The 19515-nt window shown below is 44.1% G+C and overlaps 1 protein-coding gene across 1 annotated transcript in view; it reads right to left on the bottom strand.

Moving 5' to 3' along the window:
- The window catches only part of chmp1b (charged multivesicular body protein 1B), a 29450-nt gene extending 11266 nt beyond the window's left edge, over nt 1–18184 (bottom strand). Inside the window, exons 1-6 of the mRNA XM_078412139.1 lie at nt 18074–18184; nt 14395–14492; nt 8578–8724; nt 5147–5215; nt 3263–3370; nt 578–621 (exon numbers count right to left, since the gene is read on the bottom strand). Coding sequence (XP_078268265.1) covers nt 578–621; nt 3263–3370; nt 5147–5215; nt 8578–8724; nt 14395–14492; nt 18074–18092 — 485 coding nt within the window. The 5' untranslated portion in view covers nt 18093–18184. The remainder of the gene's footprint in view (nt 1–577; nt 622–3262; nt 3371–5146; nt 5216–8577; nt 8725–14394; nt 14493–18073) is intronic.
- Between the last annotated feature and the right edge of the window lie 1331 nt (nt 18185–19515).

The raw sequence follows: 19515 nt of genomic DNA, 5'->3' as shown, positions 1-19515 counted from the left end.
CAATAGTTCAAATTAACTACTTGTTACAATAAAAAGTGACCAATGTAATGTGGGGAAAATATCATCAAATCGTTTTACCATAATATGCTACTATAAAAAGATTCAAAGATGCCACAATAAAATTGGACTTGTCTTTGCCAAAATAGTTGCACTATTCCTCTTGATTAAGTCATACTGTAGTCTGACTAGACAGCACTTCAGCTGGTCAATAAAAGTGCTGGAGACATTACTAAGATCCAAAGACAGACACAAAAACCTGGATTAACTCAGAGGACATGCAGCATCTCTGGAGAAAAGGAATAGGTGATGTTTTGGGTCGAGAACCTTCTTCATCAAGGTGTAGTTCCTCTGCTCTTTCTTTCTTTACTATGGTGGAATTTATGAAAAAGGATAGCAAAGACTTCAATTTGAATCTTTCATCCAAAGCCAGCCGATAAGTCTCTAGAAAGGTGATTGGACTCGAGTCTTCAACCATTGTGTTAACACTGAACTAGTCGGACAGGATTCAAAACTAAATAACACAGGCAAAGCCACAAAGCAGCATCAAAACTCTTACAAAATGTTCCTGCATACTAACCCAGCTTCATCAGCCATCTCTAGCATCAATGAATCCACTTGATACTGGAGAGAAAGAGATAATCTGTGAGTACATATTAGCAGAGGAAAATCCGATACAAGTTTAATGTCCATTTAATATCATCAGCATGTCCTAAAGTTGAGTTACTTCTGAAAAAGGTAATGTTTCACGACAAACATGTAATACATACCAATCTACGTCTGATGAGCAGCAAACATAATTGACAAGCAAATACCAGATTTCCCGTTTGAGGAAGGCACGTTATCAATGGACCTGACATTTTGAAAAGGATCAATGAACGGGTGCATCTACCTTAGGTTTATGGGTTATCTTCATCTCTTTAAATATTGAACCACTTTCTTGAACTGCAGTGATGCAGATGGTAGAGCTGCCTCCTCACAGCTTTGGAAACCAGAGCCGATCCCAACCTAGAAAGCTGTGTGCGTGGAGTTTGCACATGCTCCATGTAACCGCGTGGGTTTCCTCTCACATCCCAAACATGTGCGGGTTTGCAGGTTAATTAGCCTCTGTAAAATTGCCTTTTGGTGTGCAAGAAGTGGAGGAGTCAGTGGGATAACGTAGAACTAGTATGGATGAGTGAGTGGTCAATGGTTGGCATGGATTCCAAAGGACCAGTTTCCACACAGTGCGGTTCTGATTGAGTTCCCAGGATTTTGTCCCAGCAATAAAGGAATGGCAATAAATTGCAAATTCACACCATTCCAATGTCAAAAAACTTGCATGTCATGTCAATGGCTTGCACTTCCTGCCCTGTACAAATTGACAAAGGGGCAAGATCCAATGCAGGACTGAGGCAGGTGAGAGGCCACAAGTCAGTATAGCAAGTGATGAAAGGATGTCCAGTGGGCAAAATAGGCAAGAGCATTGTAGGGAACGAGCACTGTCGGATTGATTTCCATTTATTTTAATGCGAGAGACATTGGATGGATGGACTCAGGATGTGGATAGAAACATGCGACTGGGAAGCTGTAGCCCTTACTGAAATCTGGTTAAGAGGGACCGGACTGGCAGCTGTATGTTCCAGGGAACAAGTGCGACAGGAGAGATAGTGGTGCAGGTAAAAGAGGAGGAGGTGTTGCTTTATTGATTCAGGGGAATATCATGGCAGTAGTCAAAGATAACTTTAATGATGGTTCATCCAGTGACGATATATGGGTGGACTTGAGAAATGAAAAGGGGATGATCAACTCCCTTGTTGGGAGTATACTGTATGCATCCAGATATTCAATGGGAATTAGTCAAACAAATATGCCATGAGATTGCAGGTGGCAACAAGACTAACAAGGTTGTCATAGTTGGGGATTTTGACTTCCCCAATAATAGATCGGCACATGTCCATGGGTGAGCAATTGAGACCAGCAACCACTGTTCTATTAGCTTTGAAATAGTTATGGATAAAGACAACCCACGAGTTAAAATTCTGAATTGGGGAAAGGCCAACTTTGATGGCATTAGACAGGAACTTTCTAAAGATGATTCTAGTAGGTTGGTTTGCAGGCAAAGGAATATCCAGAAAGTGGAAGAGGTTGGGCAGGGTAGGACATTATTCCTTGGGGCACAGGAGGATGAGAGTTGATGTTATGGAGCTGTTTAAGATAATGAGGGAAATAGATACGGTAAATGCAGTCTTTACCCAGAGTAGGGGAATCAAGAACGAGAGGTTTAAGGTGAGAGGGGAAAGATTTAGTAGGAGCGCAAGAGGCAACTTTTCAACCGAGGGAAGTGGGCAAGTGGAACGAGCTGCTAGAGGAGGTAATTGAGGCAAGTACTATAACATCATTTAAGACATTTAGACAAGTAAATGGATAGGAAAGATTTAGAGGGATATGGGCCAAACACGTGCGGGCAGGTAGGATTTGTGTAAATAGGGAATCTAGGTTATCATGGGCAAGTTGGGCCCTTTTCCGTGCTGTATGACTACAATACTATGACTCTATGAACGTTAAAAGAATAAATATCTGCCAAAAATAACACTTACTTCGATAACGCCATTCCACCAGGTGGCGCCAGCAATGGCTACCTCGCCAACAGTCTGTCTCGTCCCTTCCTTCTTTGTTGTTTTATAGTATGTGTTAAATATATGTTTTAGTATTGTTTAGCTTGCTTTATGTGGGGGGTGGGGGGGTTGGGGGAAACTTTTAATCTTTTCCGCATTGTATCTCTGTCCGCACTGAGGCCCAACATTGTGGAGTTTGCGGCCTCTCGCTGGAGATCGATTTTGGGAGCTCCAACCGCGGGAGCCTGCAGGACTTAACATCGTGGAGATGGAAATCCCTGTCGGGGATCGACCTCGGAGCGCCAAGCGCGGGAGCTTGTGGACTTAATATCGTGGTGCTTGTGGTCTCCGGTTAGGGAGCGATTTTGGGAGCTCCAGGCCGCGGGGGCTTCGATTGACCCGACTGCGGATGGCTCAACTGCCCCGACCACGGGAGAATAAAGAGAGAAGAAGATTAGACTTTATTGCCTTCCATCACAGTGAGGGATGTGGGGAATCCGCTGTGGTGGATGTTTATGTTAACTTTTATGTAGTTGTGTGTCTTATTGCTTTTTTTTAGTATGGCTGTATGGTAATTTGAGTTTCACTGTACCTTAATTGGTACGCGTGACACTAAACAGACCTTTGAACCTTTGAACTAAACAGCAAATGATACCCATGTCCCTTACCTGTGGTGTGGTTAGTGTTGTAGTGCTGCTCATTGTGTCCTCCATTTGCTGGGTCTGTACATCTAATGTCTCAAACTGATGTTCAAACTTATCCATCAGAGCAGAGATCTGTAAGACAGAGGTAATATCATTGTTGTAAAAGTTTCTGGATCTCCATTGATATTATTCAGAAGTGCAAATACACCTGAGGAAGGACCGCACATAAATTATTGCACTAATGATGACCATGAACTCGTTTCTTTAAAAAAATGTCCGCTGCAGAGATTGCCACAAAATTAAATCCTGCAACCTGTTTTGTGTTTCCTTGTCCTAGAATCTTACACCGACTGCTTCAATTTTTACAATAAAAAATTTGATTAATCCCTCTGCTCAATAGATGTTTAGTGGATACAAAATGCATGTTTTCTCTTTCCTTTGATTTGTTTCTGGTTGCTAAGAGTCGTTGTACACAAGATAGCAGAATACATTTCATTTTGGTAGGATTCTCCATTTCTAAATGTTTACTGTCCTTTACCTTTGAGATAATCGTCTACCTTGAGATTCCAACATGAATTCTTTTCAAAACCAGTGACAAAAACAAAGCTGCTAGATTACATGCTAGGCTCACTTTCCTTAAGACCTATTTCCTAACTCAGGTAGATTAAATTCTTTATGGTGAACTTGATTCCTCCTTTGTATTTATTGCAAGTTTTTAAAGAACAGGTTTGATATTCCTTTTCCTTATCATTGCTTTTTTTTTTTAAACATCCTGGTTTTCTTCATAATCTCTATTCCTATTGTATATTTCTGTAATCATATTTGAGCAATGGCCGGAATCCCCAGCGTCCATACCCTCCTACGGAAAGCCCAAGCCAGATGGGCAGGCCATAATGCCCGAGTGTCGACTGCCAAAACAGCTTCTGTATGGAGAACTGTGTCAGGGCAAGCGCTCAGAAGAAACGGTTTAAGGACTGCCTCAAAGTGTCCCTCAAAGACTTGGACATCAACCTCAGCACCTGGGAGTCTGTTGCTCTGGACCGTCCAACCTGGCGTAGCAAGCTCACCACAGGAGCCCGTGCAACAGAGAACAGACGCACTGCAGAGGCCCAGAGGAAACGCACCGCGCGCAAGGCCCGGGCTACCTCCACTTCCACTGCAGCACCCATCCACTTGTGTCCTACGTGTGGGCGTGCCTTCCGGGCCCGGATTGGCCTCACCAGTCACTTCCGGACCCACAGTCACCAACCCTCTAACTGAAAGTGAAGTCATGGTCATCTTCGAACCCGAAGGACGAACGACAGCATTTGAGCAATACAGCTAACCACCGTGGAAGATCACAATCAATAAGAAGCAACTTTGTTCTGCCCCTCAAAGTTTAAACAGTTTCCCCTGCAGATCAATGTCAGAGTACAGAAATGCTATTTTGTCAACTATTTAAATTCACGTCACCACATTAACATCCTCACAGCCAATCTTTTGAATATTTCAGTGTCTATCCAGAAATCAGTAGTATAAGGCATATTGACACACCTCATTCCTTTCGTATGAAAGATATCAGCATGATCATAAAAAATGCTGCAAATACTCAGATTTATATCTCAATACTTTAAGAATGGAACACAAATATGGTTTTATTTTATACCTTCTGACTCAGTTAATTATAAAGTCTACTTCCAAATTATTCTACTTATAAATGCCATCCACATGAATGATATTAAATGCCAACCCTGTTTCTAGAGTCTACCAAAATATTAGAGGAACAAAGATTATGCAGCAATTGTTATAAACTTGTTTTTGCCGAATAGAACATGACTAAATTAGCAGCTTACTATGCGACGCAAACTACGACTGGAAATAAATAAGTCGAGTGGTTTATAAACGGAGGTAATTTATATTAAGAGGTACCTTTTCCAGGTTCATACTTTTTAAGGTGATGTCCATGGATTTGACAACTCCTGCCATAGATTTGGTTACCTAGAATAAAAGATTATGATTTGTTAAATGCAGAAAGTAACTAATTGGCTTGATCAATAAGTTTGCTGATCATCAGTCCCAAATTAGCACACTTCAAATGAGCGTAGAGGTACAGCTTTTGCCAGAGTTACAGGTTAACTAAACATTATTGAAACAGACTCATACGGTGTGGATACAGGCTAATCTGTCCATGCCAAATAAGTGGCCAACCTGACCTAGTCTCATTTTCCTGCATTGGTCCACATCCTTCAAAACCTTTCTATCCATGTAACTGTTCAAATATCTTTTCAATTTACCTGCCTCAATCACTTCCTCTAGCAGCCCATTCGATACCCACCACACAATGTGAAAAGGTTGCCCCTCAGATCCCCTTTAAATCTTTCCCCTCAAAACTTAAATCTATGCCATCTAGTTTTAGTTCCTTCTACCTCAGAAAAAGACTGAGATTTTATATATGATCAGACCTCCCAACATTTGATTTTACAAATTCATAATTTTGATGTCCAAAATTCATAATTGTACATCAAAATTCATAATATGGCACATAATGCAACTTATCAGCAAAAAAAGAGGACTGAACGTCAACTGGGCATACGTGTTGCGCTACATTCATGTGTGAAAAACGACAATTATTTCCAACAGTCTGGAGTTCTTGGACTACATGTATAATGTCAGGCTTATCATGAGTATATTCTGCTATGTATGGAAAGGTTATTGAACAGAGATACTTTTTGCAACACAAAGAAAAAATAGTTTTGGTTTTTCTATTTTGCTTTTTCCTTACACATCCCAATTCTCTTGGTATTGAATAAAAGAACAATGGTCATAAAATGTATGACCAAGTTATGAAGAAAGAGTTGATATATGCGACGCGACTAAGCATACGGAAGTATTTGTTCAAGTAAACTCGCACATTAATTGATAATCAGCCCAAAAAGGTGGTAATTGGCTTTTGTGCTGTGTTTTATATTTTAACCCTGTCTTAATGAATTAATATAGTTATATAATCTTGCACTTAAATTTAATATTTACTCATTACAGTGCCACCACTGATTTTCTGCACTCTTGGTTCCAGAGCTTTGCTGGTTTACCCAGCCGGCCACGGATGTCGGCTATGGGGATAGATGTGCTGGCTCCAGCTGGGCTGGAGTCCCAGAGCCCTGGCCGCAGGTTGCAAAGTCAACCCACAGATCGGCCATGGAAGTCCCGATGAGGTCAAGATTGGCTGCCTTGCCCAGCCTGGGTGCCACATTTTCAGGGAGACTTCCATGGCGGGGGGAATAAAAGAACAATGGTCATAAAATGTATGACTAAGTTATAAAGAAAGAGTTGATATATGCAACTTGACTAAGCATACGGAAGTCTTGTTGAAGTAAATTTGCACATTAATTGATAATCAGCCCAAAAAGGTTCTCACAGAACCCCTAGCGACGTCTAGCAAATTGGCCATGGAAGTCGCGATGAGGTCGAGATTGGCTGCCTTGCCCAGCCTAGGTGCCACATTTTCAGGGAGACTTGCAGGGTGCGGGGGATTTCCCATGGAACCCCTAGCGACCTCTAGTGGTCAAATTGACAAATTGCAATTACCGATTGTTTTGCGGGAAAATGAGAGGCGAGATCGGAATGGCGGAAATGAAATAAGAAAGCGGAAACTTTCCACCAAATTCGGAAGGGTTGGGAGGGGTGTATGATGACAAGAACACCCTCAGCTCCCAAAGCCTCCGGGAAAACAGCCTGGCCTATCCAGTCTCTCCTTATAGCTCAAACTCTCCAGACCAGGTATCATCCTCATGAATCCTCCAAACCTTTCCAGCTTAAAGATATCCTTCCTATAGCTGAGATTTGTTATCGTGCCTGAACGACTTGACTTAATTCTTTGAGCTAACAAAATGGTCATTGAGGGTAGTATGCTTGGTATTGGATTATTATTATTGTAATGATTACTGAACATAGACAAATACAGCACACGGACAGGCTATAACTGGGTGGCACAGTGGCTCTGCTGGTAGAGCTGCTGCCTCACAGTGCCAAAGGCCAGGGTTTGATTCTGACCTTGGGTGCTGTTTGCATGTTCTCCCTGTGACCACATGGTCTTCCTCCGGGTGCTCCAGTTTCCTCCCACATCCCAAAGACATGCAAATTTGTCAGTTAATTGGCCTCTGCAAAATTGCCTTTTGTGGATGTGGAAGTGGGATAAACTGTGTGAAAGGGTGATCGATGGATGGTGTGGACTTGGTGGGCCAAAGGGCCATTTTCCATGCTGTGCCTTTAAAAAGGATCTTCAGCCCACAATGACAAGATATACTTGAAAAATGATAACTTTGTTTTGCATGTTGCCCATTAAAATTATACCATACATGAGGGACAATCATACAAGTGAAGTGAATGGAGAGGTCACATTGGGCATTATCAGTTTGATCAAGGTCAGTATTTTTGGATGTTAAAAATGGTCAGACCCACCAGTTACTCTGCCCAGGTGATAATTAGAAAGTCTTACTTAAATTGCCATTTGGAGTTTATATTGGCATTTACAGAGTTCAATGGCCTATTGCATAATTTACCAAGTTATACAGTTTGAGGTGAAGATTTACAAGAGACAGTGAACCATGCTCAGTTACAATTGACATAACCCATGGCTTTCGCTTGGAACATTTAAATGCTGTGGCAGGGAATTCTGATTAGCATCATTACACGTGGAATCATGGAGTCAGAGTGGCCCTTCAGCAAAGCATGCCCATCCCAATTGCCCCCATCAGGACTACATCCTTCCATACATTGACTATTGAATGGTCCAGCACAACATGTCTTAAATATCATAATTGTATCTGTGTGCATCAACTCCTTTTCCAACATGTTGCAGATATCAACCACTATTAAACGGTGGCGCAGCGGTAGAGTTGCTGCCTTACAGCGAATGCAGTGCCGGAGACTCAGGTTCGATCCTGACTACGGGCGCCGTCTGTACGGAGTTTGTACGTTCTCCCCGTGACCTGCGTGGGGTTTCTCTGAGATCTTCGGTTTCCTCCCACACTCCAAAGACGTACAGGTTTGTAGGTTAATTGGCTGGGCAAATGTTTTTAAAAAATTGTCCCTAGTGTGTGTAGGATAGTGTTAGTGTGTGCGGGGATCGCTGGGAGGCGCGGACCCGGTGGGCCGAAGGGCCTGTTTCCGCTCTGTATCTCTGAATCTAAATCTAAAAAACTACTCCCCAATTGTTCAGGAATAGTTGGGAAAAGATTCTGGAGACAAAATAACATAACAAATTTACCACATAAAACAATCCAAGGCCAATGCTCATTAATCATAATCAAAGCATTTCTAATTTCTAAATTGTTTTGCTATTGACTCTGATCTAAACATACCTTGCCCATTGTAACTGCACTCTGAACCCGTGCTGCCACTGCATCCACTCTGGCACTCATTCGCAGAAAATTAATGGACTGATTCTTTTGCCGGATTGCATTTTCTGCATGTATTCTTGCTACTTCTGTATTACCTTTCTGAATTGCCTGTGAACACATGATAAGGTAGACATTTGAATATAGATCAATTAAGCTTAAGCTTAGAATTAAAATTAACAATGGGATAAATACAACCATCAATATCGTTTCACATTATATCTGCAGATTTGGTTTTGTTTCCACTGCTCTAGTAAATAAAAAATACAATTTTCTCGACATAATAAAATATAGATCAATGACTTGCACAAATTGTAATTTCAAGTTTTAAATGTAGTTAATGCAATATGTGCGGATAATTCTAATCTACAAAGACTATTGTCTCACACACATCAGTTTTCCAGTAATACTAGCTGGTCCTTTATACTGGTTGTTAAATGCATTGCCCAGTTTAGACAGATTCTATTTGCCATGGATTCATCAGTTGCATCTGGTGAACAGTGTCTAAAATGGTGCACAACGTAAATTGCCTTGAAATATATACCACTACCAAATTCAATTGGGTTCACTTTGCACAGAAATGTCTTCAAGAATTGCCAAGTTAATGACTTTAGTAAATGATACTGGTATTTTTATTTTGCCTTGGAGGAAATGAAAGTAAAACTGACACAATCAACTTGGAAAAATTGAATGTCAAATTTCTGTAATAAAAATGAGCAAGTACAAAGTTCACCTCAACTACTTCAACAGAAAGTTGTTGAACTCTTTTAAGGTTCACCTAATGAAAACTTGTCAAAGTTTGTGGCTACACTCAGCTTTCATATATAAAATCTAACTACATGCAGTTACGTTAATTCATTTGGAGCAATTGTTTACCTTAATTTAGAATAAAAGGAATAGATATGAACACCTGAGTTGCAAGACCACGAAAATGCATTTATATAGCAAAGTTAATGTGGAAATCCATCAAGTGGATCCAACGGCAGACGACTCCTGAAACACTGGCAAACCCTTTCTTGTTGCTCTGTCATTGGCATCAGAGATAAAGAAAAACTATTTTATACAGAGGGTCATACATTGGGGAGGGGGGGGGGGGTATTAGTTATTTAGAATGCGGTATGCTGAGACCAAACTGATTTTAGGACACAAGGGAATCAGAGGACATGTAGATTGGTGAAAAAAGTAGACTTTAAGACCAAGATCTGCCATGATCTTACTGAATTCTGTATGCCCCACACTGGCCACTATATTCTGTAGAATTTTGCACCCGACAGAAGACTATGTTATGGACATTGTACAAAAGCAAACTGGTCTCTTCACCTCTTTCTGAACTCATGTTTAAGCCTTTAAACTCAAGCTCCAAATCTCAAGTATCCACATTAAACATAGACAATAGACAATAGACAATAGGTGCAGGAGTAGGCCATTCAGCCCTTCGAGCCAGCACCGCCATTCAATGCGATCATGGCTGATCACTATCAATCAGTACCCCGTTCCTGCCTTCTCCCCATACCCCCTCACTCCGCTATCCTTAAGAGCTCTATCCAGCTCTCTCTTGAAAGCATCCAACGAACTGGCCTCCACTGCCTTCTGAGGCAGAGAATTCCACACCTTCACCACCCTCTGACTGAAAAAGTTCTTCCTCATCTCCGTTCTAAATGGCCTACCCCTTATTCTCAAACTGTGGCCCCTTGTTCTGGACTCCCCCAACATTGGGAACATGTTATCTGCCTCTAATGTGTCCAATCCCCTAATTATCTTATATGTTTCAATAAGATCCCCCCTCATCCTTCTAAATTCCAGTGTATACAAGCCCAATCGCTCCAGCCTTTCAACATACGACAGTCCCGCCATTCCGGGAATTAATCTAGTGAACCTACGCTGCACGCCCTCCATAGCAAGAATATCCTTCCTCAAATTTGGAGACCAAAACTGCACACAGTACTCCAGGTGCGGTCTCACCAGGGCCCGGTACAACTGTAGAAGGACCTCTTTGCTCCTATACTCAACTCCTCTTGTTACGAAGGCCAACATTCCATTGGCTTTCTTCACTGCCTGCTGAACCTGCATGCTTCCTTTCATTGACTGATGCACTAGGACACCCAGATCTCGTTGAACTCCCCCTCCTCCTAACTTGACACCATTCAGATAATAATCTGCCTTTCTATTCTTACTTCCAAAGTGAATAACCTCACACTTATCTACATTAAACTGCATCTGCCATGTATCCGCCCACTCACACAACCTGTCCAGGTCACCCTGCAGCCTTATTGCATCTTCCTCACAATTCACACTACCCCCCAACTTAGTATCATCTGCAAATTTGCTAATGGTACTTTTAATCCCTTCGTCTAAGTCATTAATGTATATCGTAAATAGCTGGGGTCCCAGCACCGAACCTTGCGGTACCCCACTGGTCACTGCCTGCCATTCCGAAAGGGACCCATTTATCCCCACTCTTTGCTTTCTGTCTGTTAACCAATTTTCTATCCATGTCAGTACCCTACCCCCAATACCATGTGCCCTAATTTTGCCCACTAATCTCCTATGTGGGACCTTGTCGAAGGCTTTCTGAAAGTCGAGGTACACCACATCCACTGACTCTCCCTTGTCAATTTTCCTAGTTACATCCTCAAAAAATTCCAGTAGATTTGTCAAGCATGATTTCCCCTTCGTAAATCCATGCTGACTCGGAACGATCCCGTTACTGCTATCCAAATGCTCAGCAATTTCGTCTTTTATAATTGACTCCAGCATTTTCCCCACCACTGATGTCAGACTAACTGGTCTATAATTACCCGTTTTCTCTCTCCCTCCTTTCTTAAAAAGTGGGATAACATTTGCTATTCTCCAATCCACAGGAACTGATCCTGAATCTATAGAACATTGAAAAATGATCTCCAATGCTTCCACTATTTCTAGAGCCACCTCCTTAAGTACTCTGGGATGCAGACCATCAGGCCCTGGGGATTTATCAGCCTTCAGTCCCATCAGTCTACCCAAAACCATTTCCTGCCTAACGTGGATTTCCTTCAGTTCCTCCATCACCCTAGGTTCTCCAGCCCCTAGAACATTTGGGAGATTGTGTGTATCTTCCTCAGTGAAGACAGATCCAAAGTAACGGTTTAACTCGTCTGCCATTTCTTTGTTCCCCATAATAAATTCCCCTGCTTCTGTCTTCAAGGGACCCACATTTGCCTTGACTATTTTTTTCCTCTTCACGTACCTAAAAAAACTTTTGCTATCCTCCTTTATATTATTGGCTAGTTTACCCTCGTACCTCATCTTTTCTCCTCGTATTGCCTTTTTAGTTAACTTTTGTTGCTCTTTAAAAGAGTCCCAATCCTCTGTCTTCCCACTCTTCTTTGCTATGTTATACTTCCTCTCCTTAATTTTTATGCTGTCCCTGACTTCCCTTGTCAGCCACAGGTGTCTCTTACTCCCCTTAGAGTCTTTCCACCTCTTTGGAATAAATTGATCCTGCAACCTCTGCATTATTCCCAGGAATACCTGCCATTGCTGTTCTACCGTCTTCCCTGCTAGGGCCTCCTTCCAATCAATTTTGGCCAGCTCCCGCCTCATGCCTCTGTAATCCCCTTTGCTATACTGTAATACCGACACTTCCGATTTTCCCTTCTGCCTTTCCATTTGCAGAGTAAAACTTATCATGTTGTGATCACTGCCTCCTAATGGCTCTTTTACCTCTAGTCCCCTTATCAGATCAGGTGCCTGACAATGCCTAATAACATAACCTGCTCAAGGTTAACTGGAAAACAGTACTGTAATTGCCTATTAGAATTGGGTATTCACCCTCTCATTCTCAGAGTTCAGTAGCAAAATAAGTATTTAATTTAATCATTTTCTTCAAGCTGCAAACGATGGATTAGATTTAATGAAAGGAAAGAACAGTGGCAGACAGCAACACATCCTTGATTATAAAAACATACCAAAACGAACAAATGCTATGTCAAACTTGTCACCTATGGCCTGGTGATGGTTATAATACTACTTTTGAATGTTTCATTATTTGAACTGTTAGAGAACTTACATAACATGTTCCTTAGAACGAATTAGAAAACTAGTGTCCAGAAGTATTTGTGGATAAAAGCTAATTTAATTTTCTGCGCAATATAAAATGTTAATAATGTACCTATTTAAAAACATATTATCAATACAATACAATATATCTTTATTGTCATTGTACAGGGGTACAACGAGATTGGGAATGCGGCTCCCATACGATGCAATAATTTAATTAGCTAGTCAGTATTAATTTAAACAACCCAATGAAACAAATTGTAACAGTTTTAAAACAGAATAAAGTGCAAGTAGGTCTGTGCCGGATCACTGTGCGATGTGACCATCCGGCTCAGCAGGACCGGTTCATAGCAGCTATGGCCCTGGGGATGAAGCTGTTCCTGAGTCTGGAGGTGCGGCCGTAGAAGGCCTTGTAACATCTGCCCGATGGTAGAAGTTCGAACAGACTGTTGCAGGGGTGTGAAGAGTCTTTGTGGATGCTGGTGGCTTTTCTGAGGCATCGTGTGTTGTAGGTGCCCTCCAAGGCTGGTAGCTGTGTTCCGATGGTCCTCTGAGCTCTATGGACTACCCGCTGAAGAGCTTTCCTCTCTGCCTCCGTGCAGCTGAGGTACCACACAGGGATGCCATGTGTTGGGATGCTCTCTATGGTGCAGCGGTAGAATGTCGTCAGCAGCTGTTGGGGTAGACCAGACTTCTTCAGTGTTCTTAGGTAGAACAGTCATTGCTGTGCCTTCTTGACCAGCGCAGCAGTGTTATTGGACCATGTTAGGTCCTCCGATAACATACAATAACATACTACAATATATGCTATATAAAAGCAACGTCTTTCTCGTAAGAGCAGTTAGCACACTGAAATCCAATCTTGCTTTACGTTAATCAACGGAAACATTTCCAACATATATTCTAGAAATAGATTGGCATTCAGTAATGGCTCACAGGTTTCCTATAAATTTGGGCACAATGTCACCACGAACAACACTCCTTTCAAACTGCTCGCCATTGGCTGCAGCAAATCTATTTGCTGCTATTGACTGGTATTCAACTAATTAGTTGGTTCAGATAGCTAGATCATTACATAGTCACAGAGCCATCGAACATGGAAACACATCCTTCGGCTCAACTCGTCCGTGCTAACCAACTCGTCCGTGCTAAGTGAGTCCCATCTGCCCTCACTTGGCTCAGATCCTCCTAAACCTACCGATATTCTTGTCTGTGCTTTTTGAACTGTACCTGCCTCAGCTATCTCCTCTGGCAGCTCATTCCATAACAATTGTTTTTCATTGGAAAAATCTGTTAGGAAATTAATTAAATACTTCCAAAATATTAAACATTTTTAGTTTCTGCAAGCAATTCAAAAGATCCCAATGCGTGTCATTGAAAACTGCAGGTCATTCGTCTGATATTTTTTAACTATCTTAATGCATTGATTAAGCATGTCTCTGGGTGGCTGTGTGCAAGCACATATTTCTACATTTCACTGGTAAACAATAACGCAAGTCCATCTTCTAAACTTCACACATTCTACGCCACAAATGGAGGTGATCTGATGGTTTTGTCAATGCTCACACTGGATGAACAGGAATTGCAACCTCAGCAAAGAAAACTAGGAGACACCACTAAAATGAGTCAAAATGTCAGAGGTAATAAGAATGATGCTGGGAATAGGAAAGAAACATAAAGCGCATGAATGTCATTGTAGTTCCCCCACCCCACATCTGTCAGATACATGAAATAGCTGATTACCTTTTTGATTTTGGCCTTTTCTGTTTTTTCTTCTTTATCACATTTTTTGGCACTTCTGGACAGGTCCTTTGCAGCAAACTTAAGATTAAACAAGTGCTCTGAAGAAATGTTAAGGATGCAAAGTCCGAAATGATTTTCACTATCCTGAACATGTTATCGGTAAAAATTAGAAATATAGCTGCAAGCGGTTACATAAGTCATGTCTATGCAAAGTTGTGTAAGAATCAGCAGCTTAAAAGCAATAATAGTAACATGTCTATATTGACGAGAATGATCTCAGCATATTGACATATTCCAGATCACAACAGATACAGTATGAATATCAATAATGCTGACCATTCAGTCTATTACTATTGAACCAAACATTAGCAGGATCAATAGAAAATAAGGGAATAACTGAAGGTCTTGCAACATGTTAAAATACTGTGTAGAACTTTTTTTTTTTTAAACACAAAAAAGTTTTAAACATAGAGCTTTTCATAAGAGTTATTGATTATGACTGGAGACCACCGATGTAACTGTATCCCTGCATCATTTCATAGAGTCAGTGTCGTAAGGCACAGAAACATGGCCTTCCATCCACCATGTTTATGCCCATCTACTGCAAATCCATCTACGCCCATTAGGTTGGTATCCTGCCTATGTAAATATCTAAATGCCTTGAACATAGTGATTGTATCTACTTCAATCACTTCCTCTGGCAGCAGATTTCAGAGGAAGTCATATTGGTTTCAATGGAGACACAAAAGACCGTAGGTGCTGGAATTTTCAGCAAAACAAAAAGTGCTACTGGAGGATCTCAAAAGGTCAGGCAGTAGCTGTGGAGGTAAATGGGCAGACAACGCCAGAACCTGAGGCGGCACTGCCTTACAGCGCCAGAGACTCGGGTTCGATCCTGACTACCTTTGGAGGTTGACACAAAATGCTGCAGTAACTCAACGGCACAGGCAGCAACTCTGGAGAGAAGGAATTGGTGACCTTTCGGGTCAAGACCCTTCTAATCTTCAGTTTAAACCAGCATCTGCAGTTCCTTCATACAGGTTTATAGGTTAATTGGCTTGGGTTTGTATATTTGGTACGTGTAAGTTGTCCCGTGTGTATGTAGGGTAGTGTTAATGTGCAGGGATCGATGGTCTGTGCGGACTCAAGGGCCTGTTTCCGCGCTGCATCACGAAACTAAACCTTTCTCATGTCTGGGAATGGCTCAGTTTGGCCAATTTGGTCAGCATGAACAAGTTGGGCCGAGGGGCTGTTTCCTTGCTGCATAACTCTTGACTGGTGTACAGTCCATATCCATTGATTCCTACATAGCACTACTTATTAAAATACCTGACTCATACATACACGCATTCAAAAGCTCAGTTTTAATCACTGAAGCATACATGAGTAAAGGAACTGTATTTAGCATGCACAGAAGGTCCACCGCCAACCTGCCCCTGCCATAAATCATCATCTTCTGGCAATAAGGTATACAAGAATACCCTGGAAAGCATGTACCACTCTCCAGATCATGGGAGCTATCTTTTATCAAAATAATGTATTTATTCACAAAATGCTGGAGTAACTTAGCAGGTCAGGCAGCATCTCAGGAGAGAAGGAATGGGTGATGTTTCCCACCCATTCCTTCTCCCCTGAGATGCTGCCTGACCTGCTGAGTTACTCCAGCATTTTGTGAATAAATACCTTCGATTTGTACCAGCATCTGCAGTTATTTTCTTACACTATTTTATCAAAAGATGTTGATGTTGAAACTCTCCATTTAGCATTAGTGGGCCAGTATAGTTATCGACCACCCGAGGAACAGAATGCTTAAAAGTTCAAAAGCTCAAACCTTAGTTTAGTTTCTTCAGCCCACCGAATCTGCATCGAGCAGCAATCCCCGCACATTAACACTATCCTACACACACACTAGGGACAATTTACAGTGTTACTGAAGCCAATTAACCCACAAATCTGTACATCTTTGGAATGTGGGAGGAAACCAAAGTTCTTGAAGAAAACCCACGCAGGTCACGGGGACGACATACAAACTCCAGAAAGGCAAGCACGCGTAGCTAGGATCGAACCCGGGTCTCTGGCGCTGTACGACAGCACCTCTACCGCTGTGCCACCCTAAACCTGGCAAAACAAAAGCACTATTCACACTATTGACAATTGGTCTACCAAGCAACAGCGATTCTCGGCTTGCTTCATACTTCTATGATTTGGACTGCATACTACAGGCACCATGATGAACTTATAAGCTGTAGAAGACAGTCATACAACATGTAAACAAGCCCTTCGGCCCGACTGGCTATGCTGAGCAAGATGCCTGATCTACGCTAGTCCCAAATGCCCTCGTTTGGCCCTTATCTCTATACACATTTCCTATCCATGTACTTGTCCAAATGTCTTTTAACAGTTGTTAGAGTACTTGCCTCAACTACCTCCTCTGGGTATGTTCCACATACCCATCACCTGCGAAAAAGTTGCCCCTCAAAATCCTATTAAATCTTTCCCCTCTTTCCTTAAACCTATGTCCCCTGATTCTTGATTCCCCTACTTTGGGTAAAAGACTCTGTATCTACCACTTCAAGATCACTTCTCATCTTCCGACACTCCAAGGAATAGTCTCAGCCTGCCCAGCCTCTCCATACAGCTCAGGCACTCTAATCCTGGTGACATCCTTAGAAATCTTATCTGTACTATTTCTAGCTTAACACTATCCTTCCTCTAGTAGTGACCAAAACTGAATGTAACACTCACGATCTTGACGGATATCACAAACTCTGTACCTGCAAAATTCCCCATATCCAGCAGTGAGAATCTGCCTCATTTCATTAAGGCCACAGCTTTGCATGCCTGACAGGGTACAGAGATGAACAGATTCCAAATTGTTCTCAAACTCCTCTTTGAAAAACATTAACATCTCCATCAACTCGAAGTGGAGTCGGTGCATTTGACGTGCGGGGAACCAGGAGTCTAACTCTCGGGAAAGTGGTTTAACAGCTGAAGAAGCATGACATGGTAAACTGTCCACCCTGTGCTGTGCAAGACAAGTGGCTCCTGCATTGGTCTCGTCTGTCACCTGAGAACACAAGGTCTGAAGAAGGGTCTCGACCCGAAACGTCACCCATTCCTTCTCTCCAGAGATGCTGCCTGCCCGTCCCGCTGAGTTACTCCAGCATTTTGTGTCTGTCTTCGGTGTAAACCAGCATCTGCGGCTCCTTCCTACACATCCCAAGGAACTGGTTGGAAGCAATGATCCCTCGAGCCCCAGTCCAGTTGGAGACACAAAGTTGTGAACATCCCTCCCTCTGCCTTTCAACTTATGATTCCACGACTTTCTAGGAGAAACACCTGAAGTGAAACTGGAGCTGGCGGTGACTCGGCTCTGCCTCTGGCCCGCACAGTCGGGAGGGGAAGCAGTGAGCCTGGGCCCTGGACCTGGCCCTGGCCCTGGCTGCGGGCAACACCTTGGCCTTGGCCGGGTACGGATGAGTAAACCTCTGTCTACTTCCTACAGCCAGGGACGGTGGGGCGGGGTGGGGTGGGGTGGGCCTCTCGCTGCCCGCTGTGGGATGGGTCCAGAGCCCGCTTGGTCCCGCTCCCCGGAGCCGGGCGGGGGTCGCTGCAGGCACCGCCCGGAGTGGGAGTGGGAGTGGGAGACGGGCCGGGGCCAGGGCCGCACAAAGGATACTCTCCAGGCTGGACGACATCCTCCCGGTCCCCGTGACAACAGGCCGCCGCTTCCGCTTCCGGGAACGCTCGGCCCCGCCTCCACGGCGTCACTGCGTCACCGACGCTACTACGTCACAGCAGAGCACCGCCCCCCTCCCCATCAGCTGTCCATGTTTCACCAAGACACCGCCCAGCTAGAGCAACCCCTCACTACACCACCCAGCTAGGGCAACCCCTCACTACACCACCCAGCGAGAGCAACCCCTCACTACACCACCCAGCTAGGGCAACCCCTACACCACCCAGCTAGAGCAACCCCTCACTACACCACCCAGCGAGAGCAACCCCTCACTACACCACCCAGCTAGGGCAACCCCTCACTACACCACCCAGCTAGGGCAACCCCTCACTACACCACCCCTACACCACCCAGCTAGGGCAACCCCTACACCACCCCTACACCACCCAGCTAGGGCAACCCCTACACCACCCCTACACCACCCAGCTAGGGCAACCCCTACACCACCCCTACACCACCCAGCTAGAGCAACCTCTACACCACCCCTACACCACCCAGCTAGGTCAACCCCTCACTACACCACCCAGCTAGGGCAACCCCTACACCACCCAGCTAGGGCAACCCCTACACCACCCCTACACCACCCAGCTAGGTCAACCCCTCACTACACCACCCAGCTAGGGCAACCCCTACACCACCCCTACACCACCCAGCTAGGTCAACCCCTCACTACACCACCCAGCTAGGGCAACCCCTACACCACCCAGCTAGGGCAACCCCTACACCACCCCTACACCACCCAGCTAGGTCAACCCCTCACTACACCACCCAGCTAGGGCAACCCCTACACCACCCAGCTAGGGCAACCCCTACACCACCCCTACACCACCCAGCTAGGTCAACCCCTCACTACACCACCCAGCTAGGGCAACCCCTACACCACCCCTACACCACCCAGCTAGGTCAACCCCTCACTACACCACCCAGCTAGGGCAACCCCTACACCACCCAGCTAGGGCAACCCCTACACCACCCCTACACCACCCAGCTAGGTCAACCCCTCACTACACCACCCAGCTAGGGCAACCCCTACACCACCCCTACACCACCCAGCTAGGGCAACCCCTCACTACACCACCCAGCTAGGGCAACCCCTACACCACCCAGCTAGGGCAACCCCTACACCACCCCTACACCACCCAGCTAGGGCAACCCCTACACCACCCAGCTAGAGCAACCCCTCACTACACCACCCAGCTAGGGCAACCCCTACACCACCCAGCTAGAGCAACCCCTCACTACACCACCCAGTTAGGGCAACCCCTCACTACACCACCCAGCTAGGGCAACCCCTCACTACACCAGCTAGAGCAACCCCTCACTACACCACCCAGCTAGGGCAACCCCTCACTACACCACCCAGCTAGGGCAACCTCTACACC

The sequence above is a fragment of the Rhinoraja longicauda genome, chromosome 15 (genome assembly GCF_053455715.1).
Source record: "Rhinoraja longicauda isolate Sanriku21f chromosome 15, sRhiLon1.1, whole genome shotgun sequence".
In the NCBI taxonomy this organism is placed as follows: domain Eukaryota; kingdom Metazoa; phylum Chordata; class Chondrichthyes; order Rajiformes; family Arhynchobatidae; genus Rhinoraja; species Rhinoraja longicauda.
Note: the sequence above shows the minus strand (reverse complement) of the source record. Positions and strands in the feature narration are given on the sequence as shown.